Consider the following 13,755-nt stretch of genomic DNA (forward strand, 5'->3'; position numbering starts at 1 on the left):
TATATATATTCTTTTTAATTTTCTTTATCATTATAGGTTATTACAAGATATTGAATGTAGTTCCCTGTGCTAAACAGTAGGACCTTGTTTCTTATCTATTTTATATATAGTGGTTAGTATCTGCAAATCCCAAACTCCTAGTTTATCCACTGCCCCCACCCCCCATATAAACCTGTTTTTGAGGTTTTTTTTTTAATTGAAGTATAGTCAGTTTACAGTGTTGTGTCAGTTTCTGGTGTACAGCATAATTCAACCTGTTTTTGAATATGATAATATATAACTACATTTCTGCATAGAAAAGTGTCTGGAAAAATATACATATAAATTATTACAGTGGTTACCTCTGGGGAGGTATTACAGATATCTTTCACCTTCTACATTGTACCTTTGCATATGTGAATCTTTAAAAATGAGCACCCATTTAAATACAATTAATCAACACAATGACATAATTTCCATTTTGGAAAAATGTTAGTTTATATACAGCTGTGCTACAAAGTTGCCTGTGACCCTTGTAGTAATTTGATGCTCCTAGATGTAACCCTCCAGGTGGTCCTAATGGAGCTGCTTGTTCATAGACTGGTGGACTGTCCATGCTCTAACTGTGGTGGTAAAGTTGTGTGTACACACTGCAGCCAAGATCAGGCAGCAGGCTGTATTTGCAAGAACACAGGATTTGGTGTCAGAAGACCTGGGTTCAGGTTTAGTATTAGCTCCTCCTTTCTGAGTTTCTGTCTCTTCCACGGTAAAATTGGGCTTCGTTTATCACACAATTAACATTGCCTGAGTATAACTGCTTGCAGGCCCTGTGGCTGCATGCTCGGGGCCCAAGCTCCTGCCTGTGGCTCTCAGAATGGTGATGGGAGAATCAGTTTGTAAATGAACAGAAGTATAGTGGGAAATGGAATTCCAGGCACTGAGCTGTACTTTCAGTGGTCTCATTCAGTAGATGAAGGGAGACTGGATCCATTATGAAGCAAGTGGCATAATGTGGAGGGAAAAGCCTCAGGCTCAGTAGTCCAATTGCCTGAGTTCAAATTCTAGCTCCAGCAGAGTCTGGGGGAAGTTGCTTCATGTTTCTTTGATTCCTTTTTCCTCCATCTGTGAAACAGGAACAGGAATTGTACGCAGCTCATGTGGTTGTTGTAAGGATTAGATGAATTACTACGTGTAAAACACTTAGAACAGTATCTGGCACATAGTAAGGGCTCAATAAATGTGAGGTATTATTGTTATTATTTGGGATGGAGAACACGTTAGACCAGTTGTTTCTAACACAAGTGGGGGCCAAGTTGAAACAGAGGGTGATCTGATTGTGAGTTTTCTCTCCACCTGTGTGCAGCTTCATTCCCGTCATCTGGCCGACCGCATCAGTGATCCCCACCCTTGCTGGTCCACGAACATCCTCCCAAGACTCCAGTGCCATTGGCAAGAATGATATTCCGAACCAGATGAGGGGGCTCCAGAAGCAACTCCTGGAAACTCCAGACCACTAGGTCCATGTGGAGACGTTGGGGTGATCATTCCCCTACTGGGGGCTGCTGTTTCTGCCCATTATTTTAAGAGGTTTGGTGTGTTTGTCTTACTGTTCTAATCAGGGATGGCTTCCATTCCCAAAGCCTTCACATGGTCCAAGATGGGTGTTAGATTTCCAGTCATTCTACTTACATTTGTATTTTTCTTAATGATTTCTGCAATCTGGGTAGGTTAAGGAAATGAGTCCTTATTGGGGGCGTATATGTTCTGCAAATATTTTTGCCAACGTATCGTGTCTTTTGTTCTCAAGTTGTTTTTCTAACATAAGACATTTTCCTCTCCCAAGAGAAATCTGCAGGGGGAGAGTACAGCTCAGTGGTAGAGTGCCTGCTTAGCATGCAAGAGGCCCTAGGTTCTAGCACGCACTCCCCTCTCTGTTGTGGTGTGGCCTGTCTTTCAGCACATCTGCTCCACTCATCTGTTGCTCCTGATGTACCTCCTTGGCTGTTTCCACTCCCATACAGCTGGCTTGCTCTTGGGCCATCCTGGCTGCTGTGGTCTGAACACTTGTGTCCCCTGCCACCCTCCCCCCCCATTCATACACTGAAATTCTGATGCCCAATGCGACAGTATTAGGAGGTGGGACTTTTGGGAGGTGCTTAGTTCTTGAGGGTGAGATGAGTGTGCTTATAAAAGAGACCCCATAGCACTCCCAAGCCCCTTCTACCACGTGAGGACAAAGAAAAGTGTGAGCCTGGAGGAGGGCTCTCACCAGAACCTGACCAAGCAGGCACCCTGATCTTGGACTTCTAGCCTACAGAACTGTGAGAAGTAAATTTCTATTGTTTATCAGTGCCCAGTCTGTGGTCTCTTGTTACATCAGCCGGCACAGACTAGGACACTGGCCTTGGCTGTTCCTTTCAATTTAGCCTCTCCTCCCTTCAATGGGACTGTCTCTAGGGTCTCAGTTTTTTAGACCAAAGTGAGAATTTGCTGTTCTGGCTCATCTAGTCACTGGTGTGGACTGGGTCAGATGGAATGATGGTGGTAGAGGTTTGAAAATATGAAATAAGGTGACGGTACCTCCCTGATTGTAGCCAGATCATAAGGTAGCAGCCCCCCAGGAGGGCTGTTGTTTGGTCACATGATGACTTGCATTTGGAGAGGAGGGCAATAGCTCAGTGGTAGAGCACGTGCTTAGCATGCAGGAGGTCCTGGGTTCAATCCCCAGTACCTCCATTAAAAGACAAAAAATAAAAAATGACTGGCATTCATTGTTCACCCACCTCCCAGACCTCATGTCAGTGGAGGACTTCATGAACACTCACGTACTGACCGGTCTGTCAGCTGGCTTAGGCAAAGTGATGCCGTGGTACAAAATAATTCCTAAAATCTCAGTGACTTATGGCAAACATCCTGTGCATGTGACATGGCCAAGGCTAACTGGCTTCAGCTCTGCCACTTGTCTTCTCACTCCAAGACCCAAACTGAAGGAGAGCCTTGATCTGGGACAGGCTGATCACCTGGTAGAGGGAAGAGAAAGATGGTGGAACCACAGGACAGCTCTTAGACATATGTTTGCAAGTGGCGTATGTTATTACATCTGTTCACATGCCATTGGCCAAAAGAGTTCTGTGCCCAAGCCGAAGGCTGATGTGGAGGGAGGGTATTCCTCCCATAGGAAGAAGCGGTAAATATTCTGAACAAATAAACATTCTTATGTAGTTCATCACGGCCAGTAGCATGCTTAGTCCCATTTTGCAAGTGAGAAAGCTAAGGCTAAAAGAGGTAACTTGATCAAGGTCATAGATTGGAACTCAGCTCTTTCTGGCTTGAAAGTTGGTTCTTTTCTACCACGCAGTCTCTTTGGGGGAAGTTTTCTTTGTTTTACACTGTGTGGGTTCTTGGGATTGTAATTTATTCAGGGCACAACCATCTCTCATCAGCCCCAGAAGCTTCTCCATGAGAATTTCTAGAGCTCAGGCACCTCTGAAGGCTTGCTGGAAGGACACAGAGCTAGAAAGGGGTCAGGGTTGGGGCATTGTCCCCATGAGAGCTGACTCTATTCCATTTAGTAATTTTTAAGCTGTTGAATTATTTATCTGCTTTATGGATTTGTAGATCCTTTGGAAAGGGATCACCTATTAATCTTTGTTTTTGTTTTCGTGTGTGTGTGTGTGTGTGTGTTGCGGGGAGAGTGGTGAGATCCTCAAAGCTATTTTTCTAGGTAATTTTATAAACTTCCAGATTGCACTGGATATTTATATTCACAAAAATCATGAGTGGGGTGGAGAGAGTTCAACCGGTCTACTTTTGCCAGATTTCAGCAAGTCAACTTCAGATTTAGAAAGCCAGCTGCAGCTCAGGGTACCTTGGGGTGGGGGTTGAGGCAGAAGTTACAGCCAACGCACAGAATACTTCACCCTGTTTATAAGTGTGATTTCTCCTGCCTTCAGTGCAGGCTTACCCATGGCCGAGCTTCACAGGTGCTTGCTGTTGCACAGTAACACCAGGTAGGGTTGGACTTGGCGTTTCTGTGTGTCCATCAGGGTGGGGATTAGGGCGAGGTATGTGCGGCACCTAGGACGCTCAATTTTCAGAGGCACTTGAAGGAGCCCCAGAGTCCTCCTGCCTCACTCCGGTCCTGGCCCTGGGGTTCACTGTGCATGTATCATAACCCTGTTGTTGGGTGAAAATGCCCCGGGCGAGCTTACCTGTGAGAACCTCCTCCCCTGCCCTCCTGGACCTGCAGGACAACCCGGGGGACCTCCCTGCTCTGTTCCTTGGCTCGGCCAGTGAGGTTCATGTCCAGGTGACCGTGCACGTGAGCTCAGGCTTGGTGCGGAAGACAGAGAGGCGTGTGCGTGTGAGCCAGTGTTAGGCTGGGCGGGTCCATATCCGGGTGGACCGGGTGGGTGGGGCCGCCCCGGTGGGTGGGGCCGCCCCTCCCGCCAGGTCCCGAGGTGGGTGGGGGCTGGAGAGTGACGCCGGAGATTCCCCTTCGCACCTTCGGATCCGAGAGGGGGCGGCAGAAGGCGCGCGAGGGGTGACAGGGTGTGGATTCCAGGCGTGCCCACCCAGCGGATCCGCGCGGGGAGCGCCCAGAGCCCCCGGGCCTGAGCGGCCGCTGGGACTGAAAAGAAGAGGAGGTGGAACCGGAGGAGGGCTCGCCGAACCGGCCACCCGCTCCGAACTTGCCCGGGAAACTAGTGCGGAAGGAGGGGCCCGGCCGGGGCCGGGCTGGAGGAGGGGCGGCCGCAGCTGCATCCAGCCCCGTTGGCTTCCTTCCCAGCTCTCCTTCGCCTCCTCCTCCTCTTCCTCCTGTATGAGTCAGGCATTTGCCTGGGATTTGGAGCAGCCACGCGCGGCCCGGGCGCCCGGAGCTACAGCAGCCGCCGCCGCCGCGCCAGGAGCCCCGGCGCCGGGGCCGCCACCGCGGCGGGCACCCGCGTCCCGGGCGCGCACGGACCATGGAGAGGGCGGCCCAGGGCGCAGACGGCGGCGGGGGCAGCAACAGCAGCAGCCGCAGCAGCAGCCGCGCCACCTCGGCGGGCTCCTCTCCCTCCTGCTCCCTGGCGGGCCATGGGGTCTCCGGCCGGTCGGCGACCGCCGGGTTCGGCGGCGGGGGCAGCCGCAGCAGCCCGGGCTCGGTGGCCGCTAGCCCGTGCGGGGGAGGCGGCCGGCGGCGGGAGCCGGCGCTCGAGGGTGTGCTCAGCAAATACACCAACCTCCTCCAGGGCTGGCAGAACAGGTAACGCGCCCGCTGCCCGCGCCTCCGCGCGCCCCTCCCTGCGCGCCGCTAGGTGTGAGTGTGTGTGTACGTGCGCGATCGTGCTGCCGGCGAACCTGGGCCGCCTTGGCACGGGGGCCCTTCCTGCATCCCTGCTCACCTCCAGATGGGGTGCCCAGGACCAGGCGCGCCGCGACCCCACCCCAGGACTGCATCGCAGTGGCGGGGAGGGAACCGAGAGCCCTGGCACCTGCAGGGACTGGAGCAGCCGGCGAGCGCACTGGTCCCCGGGCCCTGCCTTCTAGCGGTTTCCCGCACCCCTGAAGAATGGCTGAGGATGGGAGGCAGAGGGGGGCGTGCTGTCTGCCTGGATGAAAAATTTAATACATCTGGTCCGATCACAGCAATTCTCTCCATAACGTAGTTCGTTTAAAACTTTGGTGTTTAAAAACACCACCACCAACAGAAACCAGCCCCTTATCCTCGGCGCCTTCCGGTGCGTGTGCTAGCCCCTTGCTCAGCTGATGAGCTTTGAACCTCCAATCTTTGCAAAGAAAGTTTAGGGTTTAAAAAAAAATTGTTTTTGTTAACACCCTCTCCCCTTTCGAGCGGGGCGGTTCGCTATTTAAATTATTATGATTTCCCCCCTTTAAGTGTTTTTTGAAGTTCCTTGCTCACTCTGCTCTCACAGTTGGGAAGCCTGGGTGTCAAGGGAAGGGGTCGCGGGAGTGTGTGGACTGCCATAGTGAGGATCGTGAGAAAGACTTGAAAGGAGCAGATGGGGTACTGCTGTTTACATCTTTAAACTTCGTCTTTCAAAAACAAGCCAGAGGGAAATGCAAATGTCCATGCAAGGAGAACGGGGCTTTTTGGAGAGGTTGTTGAGGAGATCTTGTGTGTCGCCCTTAGTAGCGCTTGGCTCTTAGGACTTGCGTTCTTAAGGATGTTTGTGAGATTTGAATCACACCCTGGGAACTCCTGCTTATCTCTGCTGGTGAGCAGAGTACAGTCTCTGCCTGTAGATCCATTGGAAGTTTCAGATTGTTTATAGCTGAAACAGCAGGCAGTGACTTACATGAAACAGCCAGGGGGAGGATGACTTCCGAAGTGTGGAACCTGATTTGTTACCCACAGAGAACTTTCCGAGTCACCTGGGTTTCCCTGGAGATCAGTACTACGTTAGTGGAAGTTGTGCCTGAACTTTTGAATCCTATTTCTCAAAATAGCCCCAGTGTCTGCTTTTGCCTCTCCCTTTTCCCCTTAATTTCTTGAAAGCTGAAAGGGAGGGAATAGGTAGGGTGCGTAGGAGGAGAGAGGAGATGACTAAATCTGATTTCAGTTCTTGGTAATTGTCTTGTTAATGGCACCTCGAGGTGCCTGGTTGGTGATAACATTTGTTTTGTGTCTTGGACAATTCCCTTTAATGCTCCCCAGCCCCCCTCCAAGAAGCTTATGAGGCCAGCAGAGCTGTTACCCTGGATTACAGTTATTTCACTTGGGGATGGTATTTTTACCTGCAGTGTATATTAAAGGATTTGTTCTTTGGAGTGGATTTAGGAGGAATTGGAGTAACTCATGCTTTTGTATAATTAAATCCACTGGGGTATTTAGGTTGCAGGCCAGATAGAGAAGGGGCAAAATTAATAGCAATATCATGATAATACCTACGTGATTGCAGGTTACACAGGTGAAATGTGCTGTGTACACGGCTGAAGTCTCATCTGTGTCGAGTTTGTTTGCTGTGGTTTATAGCTGGCTGCCAGTGTTTGTTCTTACCACAGCAGACTCACCTGTTTGGAAGTCTACCACTGACTCCAAAAGCATTGTCTCTTTTTAATGGTTAGCGTCTCAGTGTGGGGGTTTGTTTCCCACATCGGTGATCTCTCAACCTTGGCCGAGGGGCTGTTAGTGTTCTGGAGAAAATCTATGAGGGTTGTGATTTTGCGCTTCTCCCTTCTCAAGGGATCTTACAATTTTTTGTTTGTTTGTTTTGGGGGGGAAGTAATTAGGTTTACTTATTTATTTATTTCTTAAGCAGAGGGACTTGGAATTGAACCCAGGACCTCATGCATGCTAAGCACATGCTCTGCCATTGAACTATACCCTTCCCCCCCACCAAGGGGTCTTATAAAGGGAGATCTGAATCAGTGAAGAGGAGGAGAGAGGGGGATAAAGATAGAAACTTTGAAAATATATTCATATCTCCATTTATTTATTCGGAGACTATTTTATTGAGAGCCTGCTATATGCCAGGTGTTGTTCCAGCTACTGTGGAGCTACTCTAAGGTCCAGAACACCTGGGCACCTTCTCATCAAGTAGTGAAAGAGTCTCAGGATTGAAGAGTGGAAGGAGCCCACCCCTTCTCAGTCCAGGGAAATGCTTTGGTGCAAGGAGGTAAGCTGAGTCAAGCTACCTGCATTTGGGGGCTACGTGGCATGCCCCTTTGACAGTTCTGTTCAAATTGCCTGCTGTTAAGCACAAATCTCCAACCAGAAAGTCCTTGGTGCGTGTTCCTAGGCTGCCATGTAGTTGATAACATCGTTCACCAGCCCCCAGGACTTAACACTGGTCCCTCACTAACAGTTTTTATTCTAGTGTCCTCAAGTTTTTGTAAAACTTATATTTTAATATTCAGTTTTATATTCTGCTTTAATTTATTTGTAGTACTCTCACCCTCATCACCATGCCTCAAGGAAGGCAGTGTGGCCAGAATGCAAGCTAAATGACTTAAAAAAAGGTCACAGGAGGGAACATGGCACGTGTGGGACACACTCAGGAGAGGACGTCAGGGTTCCTTGGCTTGCATTCATTGGTTGAAAGAGTGTGACGTCATTGGAGCATGGGGCTGATACCCGTTAGGGAGTTTCTATAGTTCATTATTAGAGTTACTTAAAGAAAATATTTCAGACATGATAGCATGATATAGACCTGTAGGATGCCATTAAAGTGTAAATTCATCTAAACAAATGAACAAAATTTCAAAAAGGGGCAGGTGGTATATAGATTAAAAATACAGTTTAAAAATGGTGACTAAAAGGTACATGTTTGTGGAAATAATTTGTGTGGATCTCCTGTCTTTACTGCCCTTGACATTTTAATATAGAGCAACTGTCTTTTCACCCATCTTTTGGGTTTCATATGGAGTGAACCAGGGGGAGAGTGAGCCCCAGGGCTTGAGGAAGCCAGCCGGAGCCAGGTCACACAGCTCCTTGTTGGCTGGGGGAAGAATTGAAGACTGTTCTGGTTTTGCAGAAGGATTTTAAGCAGGGAGGTGACATGGTCTGATTTGGGCTTTAAAGAGTCCACTGTGGCTACTGTGTGGAGATGCAGGTTTTGAGGAGCAGGTCAGGAAGTTGAGAGGCTAGTTAGGAGTTCAGTGTGGTGGTCCAGGCAAGAGATGCTGGGAGCTTGGATGTCAGAGACAAGGGAAATGGAGAAAAAGGACAGATTTGGAGTGGGGAGGAGAGAGATTTCTGATGGGTTGGCTGTGGAGGTGAGAGGAAGAGAGGGGTCAAGGATAACTCTTGAGTTTGTAGGCTGAGAGGCTGGGAGGTTGAGGTGTTCTCTACGGTGATGAGGGTCACAGGGGATGAATGGGTTTGTGGGTAGGATGGGGGACAACCAGGAGTCAGACTGTGTTCAGTTTGAGAGTTTCATACCTGGTAAGAAATTGGCTATATGAACTCTCATTTGCCCTAAGGCCAATTTTAGTCTTAAGCCAAAATGGAACTGCTTAGGGGTTGCTCATAACTTCAAGTGTTTGGGGAAATAATTTCTAATTAGTTCTAGGAAGTGCTATTTGAATCTTTGAGGGTTTTCATTGCCATTCCGTTTTTGGTATTTGGAGAAAAGAAAACACTGCAGATATGGAACCAGCCTCTAATTCTTTTCTAGGTGACTGGTGGGGGTGTGAGAACTCAGTAGAACACTGAAAGGCAAATCCTGAATAGGGTAAGGAAGACAAATGTTGGCAAAAGAAAACCTCGGGCGACCAGTGGACATTTATTTGGAAAGTAAGAGCACTGTGGACTCTGGGTCAAGCCCTGACATCAGCATTTAGCACACCTGTCACCTTGGGCCTGTTCCCTCATTGCCCTGGGCTTCCGTTTTCCCATCTGTTAAATGTCAAAGATGGCGTTACCCTTACCCTTGTCATTAGATCAGTATGAGGATTAAATGAAGATACTGGTGTGTAAGGGACTGAGAATAGCGTGTAGTGGGTTCCTGGGAAGTGGGAACCATTATTGTATCTTCAGTTTGTCCCTTCTTAAATGGACCCTTTCTGGTCCATAAAATTCTTGGTCTATTTTTTTTAATGCTGTGATTACTCTGGGACTCCATTAACATAATTATCGCAGAGTTCTTTGGAGAGGAGATGATGAGTTCTTTGAGGAGAGAGAGAGAGATCATTTAAAACTTGGAACCAAACAAGCTACAGCAAATTTAGGAGGACAGAATTTATTTCAAGCATATTTTCTGACCACAACAGCATGAAACTAGAAATCAACCACAGAAAGAGAAATGAGAAAAAAATTATTGCATAGAGACAAAACAACATGCTACTGAAAAATCCAGTGGGTCAATGATGAAATCAAAGAAGAAATTAAAAAATACCTTGAGACAAATGACAATGAAAGTACAACCACACAAAATCTATGGGATGCAGCAAAAGCAGTCCTGAGAGGGAAGTTCATAGCGATAAAGGCCTTCCTCAAAAATGAAGAGCAGTCTCAAATTAACAGCCTACCCTGTCACCTAAGAGAATTAGAAGAAGAACAAACAGAACCTAAAGTCAGCAGAAGGAAAGGTCTAATATAGATCAGGGAGGAAATAAATAAAATAGAGATTAAAAATTCAGTCAAACCAAGAGCTATCTTTTTTGAAAGAGTAAACAAAATTGACAAACCTCTGGCCAGGCTCACCAAGAAGAAAAGAGAGAGGACCCAAACAGACAAAATAAACCCTGGAACCAAACACTCACCTCGATGGGAAGTGATTGACTTCCTCCTCCAGCCTCTGTCTCCCTTCCTTGCTTTTCCCCTTAACACTTACTACCTGCCAGTGTGCTCAGTATTTCACCCTTTGGACTTTCTGTGCTTGATGGAAGCGCCCTGAGGACAGAGGATAATTTTGCCTGTCTTGTTCACTGCTGTACCTCCAGTGTCTGGAGCACAGTGTGGCGTATAATAAGGGTTCAGTAAGTATCACTGAATGATTAAGAAAAGGAATGAACGACTGAGAGGAAATCAAACCAGGGCCTAGTTTTGTTTTGGCCAGTGTTAGCGACTGTTGTAATTCTTACTTCTCTACCTGCTCATAGCCTCGCCCTTGAGTTAATATGTTTATTGTTTGCTCTGCTCCCTGCAACCATTAGTTTTTCTCTTATGGGACAGAAGACATGCCCACCCTCACCTTGGGGAAATTACAACCCACCCAGGGTGGGCCTTTAGGGACCAGACAGACGTCCAGGGCTTTCTTTTGACTTCATCTGCAGTAACAGTGTACCTGGAGAAGACAGTGTTCAGCCTCCAACCATGATTTCCCAGGGTTTTGGGGCCACCGGGCCCATTTAGAAAAGTCAGTGGAGGCATAGATTAAGTTTAAAAATCATACTGAATTAAAACGAATGCTTTTTGACTATTCCAGTTGTTTTAGAGGTAATTGATGATACCAGGGTTGAAAATCACTGCTCTGGTTTAATATTCTTACCCCTATTCTGCAAGGATTTGCACATCTTGGCATCTGGGTTGTCAGGTTGTTCTAAGGCTGCTCTCAAATCATTTAGGGACACTGGATCGCTTCACTGACAATAATAATAAAGGGTGGTTGTTTAGGTTACAAAATGCATATTACATATATATGGGTATATATATAGTATCTATATATCATGTATAATATATATAGTATATATTGATAGTATATAATGATATATAGTATATGTTATAACCTGCTGTGTTAACCACTCCCTGCAAGATCTGCTCTCCTCCCTTTTTATTTTTTATTTTTTAAATTAAAAAATGTATTTATTTTTCTTTTGAAGTTTAGTTGACCTACAATGTTGTTAGTTTCTGGTGTACAGCAGAGTGATTTAGTTATACATACATATATATATTCTTTTTCAGATTCTTTCCCATTATAGGTTATTACAAGTTATTGAAATAGTACACTGTGCTGTACAGTAGGACCTTGTTGTTTCTCTATTTTATATACATATCTGCTAATCCCAGACTTGTATCTGCTAATCCCAGACTCCTAATTTATCTCTTCCCACCCCTTTCCCTCCAGTAACCTTAAGTTTGTTTTCTATGTCTACGAGTCTGTTTCTGGTTTGTAAATAAGTTCATCTGTGTTATTTTTTTAGATTCCACATATAAGTGATATCATATGATATTTGTCTTTGTCTGACTTACTTCACTTAATATGATAATCTCTAAGTTCATCCATGTTGCTGCAAATAGCATTATTTCATTCTTTTTTATGGCTGAGTAGTATTCCATTATATATATATATATATGTGTGTGTGTGTGTGTGTGTGTGTGTGTGTGTATGTCTTAGGGGACATTACACATACACACACCACAACTTCTTTATCCAGTCATCTCTTAATGGACATTTAGGTGACTTCCATGTCTTGGCTATTGTAAATAGGGCTGTTGTGAACATTGGAGTGCATGTCTCTTTTTGAATTAGAGTTTTTCTGGATATATGCCCAGGAATGGAATTGTTGGATCATATGGTAAGTCTATTTTTAGTTTTTTAAGGAATCTCCATACTGTTTTCCATAATAGCTGCACCAAACTGCATTCCCACTAGCAGTGCAGGAGGGCTCCCTTTTCTCCATAGCCTTTCCAGCATTTATCATTTGAAGACTCTCCCCCACTTTTTAAAACATACATGTATTTGAGGATATTTACACCAAGTGGTTACCATGATTTTCCTTAGTTGGTGGGGTTGTGGGTGAGTTTTCTTTTCTTCTCTTTTTGTCCTTCTATTATTTTTTTCCCAAAGGTGAACTTGCATCCATTTTGCAGTTTGAAAATGTTATTGAGGAAAAAAAAGCTGCCCATACCTTGTCACATAATCTCTGAATAGATGAATTTTTGGAGGGTTAATTTGACGTCTAACAGACATTCAGAAAAGTACACAACTCATGTGTGTACATAGTTAGATGAATTTTCATACACATAGCACCCGGAGATCAGGAAAGAGAAGCCCCCTCACCCTGTCCCTTCCTGTCATTCCCCTCGAGGGCTTCGCTATTCTGACTTCCAGTACCTTGATTAGTTTGAATTTCATATTGTACAGGGTGTGATCTTTTGTGCCTGGCTTCTTTCTCTTAATAATAGGTTTGTGAGCCCCACCACGTTGCTGTGTACAGTCGTGGTTTGTTTCCACTGCTATTTGGTATTCCATTGTGTGAGTTTACTAAATATGTTTACATGTATTATAGATTGACATCTGAGTTCTTCCTAGGTTTTGGCCCTTCCGAACAAATAGTTTTGGGGAGTATATGTATGCATTTCTGTGGGTGGATACCTGGGAGTGGAGATATTGCAAATGTCCAGCTTATTAGATACTGCTGGAGAGTTTTCTGAAGTGGTTGGATCTGTTAATACTCCACCAGCGATGTATGAGAGTTCTAGGTGCTCCACATACTCACTCACACTTGACATTGTCTCTTGTTTTCGTTTTAGCCAATCTGGTGGGTGTGTCGTGGTGTATCATTTGATTTGCCTTTCCCTGATGACAAATGGAGTTTCACGTCTTTTCATGTATCTATTGGCCATGTGGAGGTCATGTTTTGTAAGATGCTATTTAAGTCTTTTGCCCACTTCTGTACTGGGGTATCTGTCTTCTTCTTACTGACCTGTAGAAGTTCTTTATGTGTTCTAGATGTGAGTTCATTGATGGGTATGTGTACATGTGTGCACAGGCACTATGTATACAGAGAGAGAAGATATCTTCTTTCACTCTATGGTTTGCCAGTTTGTCTTTTACTAGTGTCTTGGTAAACACAAATTCTTAATTTTAATGTAGTTACATTTTAAATTTTGTCCCTGTATGTTTGGTTCTTTTTGAGTCCTGTTTAGGAAATCTTTGCTCCCCCTGCATGGTAATGAGATGTTCTTTGATGTTTTCTTTTGAGGAACGAAATCATTAATTTGAAATTAATTAAGTTATTTTCTTAGAAGTTTCAGTTGATATTGGGGGAATGTGGAAAGGTGACAGAAGCCATACAGCTTTAAGGCTTCCAGTCTGCATTAGTTTCCTTATGGCTCTTATAAAAAAATGACCACAGGCGGGGAGGGTATAGCTCAGTGGTAGAGCTCGTGCTTGGCATATACGAGGTCCTGGGTTCAATCCCTAGCACTGCCATTAAAAAAACTAACAAATAAATAAGTAAACCTAACTCCCCTCCCCCTTAAAAAATGGCCACAGACTTGGTAGCTTGAAACAACAGAAATTTATTTTCTCATAGTTCTGGAGGCTAGAAGTCTGAAATCAGTTTCACCGGGTTGAAATCAAGGTGTTGGCAGGACTGTGCGCC

General features: G+C 45.6%; 1 protein-coding gene across 1 annotated transcript in view; it reads left to right on the forward strand.

Moving 5' to 3' along the window:
* Window positions 1-4,472: 4,472 nt before the first annotated feature.
* The window catches only part of OSBPL10 (oxysterol binding protein like 10), a 268,519-nt gene continuing 259,236 nt past the window's right edge, over window positions 4,473-13,755 (forward strand). Inside the window, exon 1 of the mRNA XM_031469821.2 lies at window positions 4,473-5,227. Coding sequence (XP_031325681.2) covers window positions 4,947-5,227 — 281 coding nt within the window. The 5' untranslated portion in view covers window positions 4,473-4,946. The remainder of the gene's footprint in view (window positions 5,228-13,755) is intronic.

Source organism: Camelus dromedarius, chromosome 17, assembly GCF_036321535.1.
Source record: "Camelus dromedarius isolate mCamDro1 chromosome 17, mCamDro1.pat, whole genome shotgun sequence".
Taxonomy (NCBI): Eukaryota; Metazoa; Chordata; class Mammalia; order Artiodactyla; family Camelidae; genus Camelus; species Camelus dromedarius.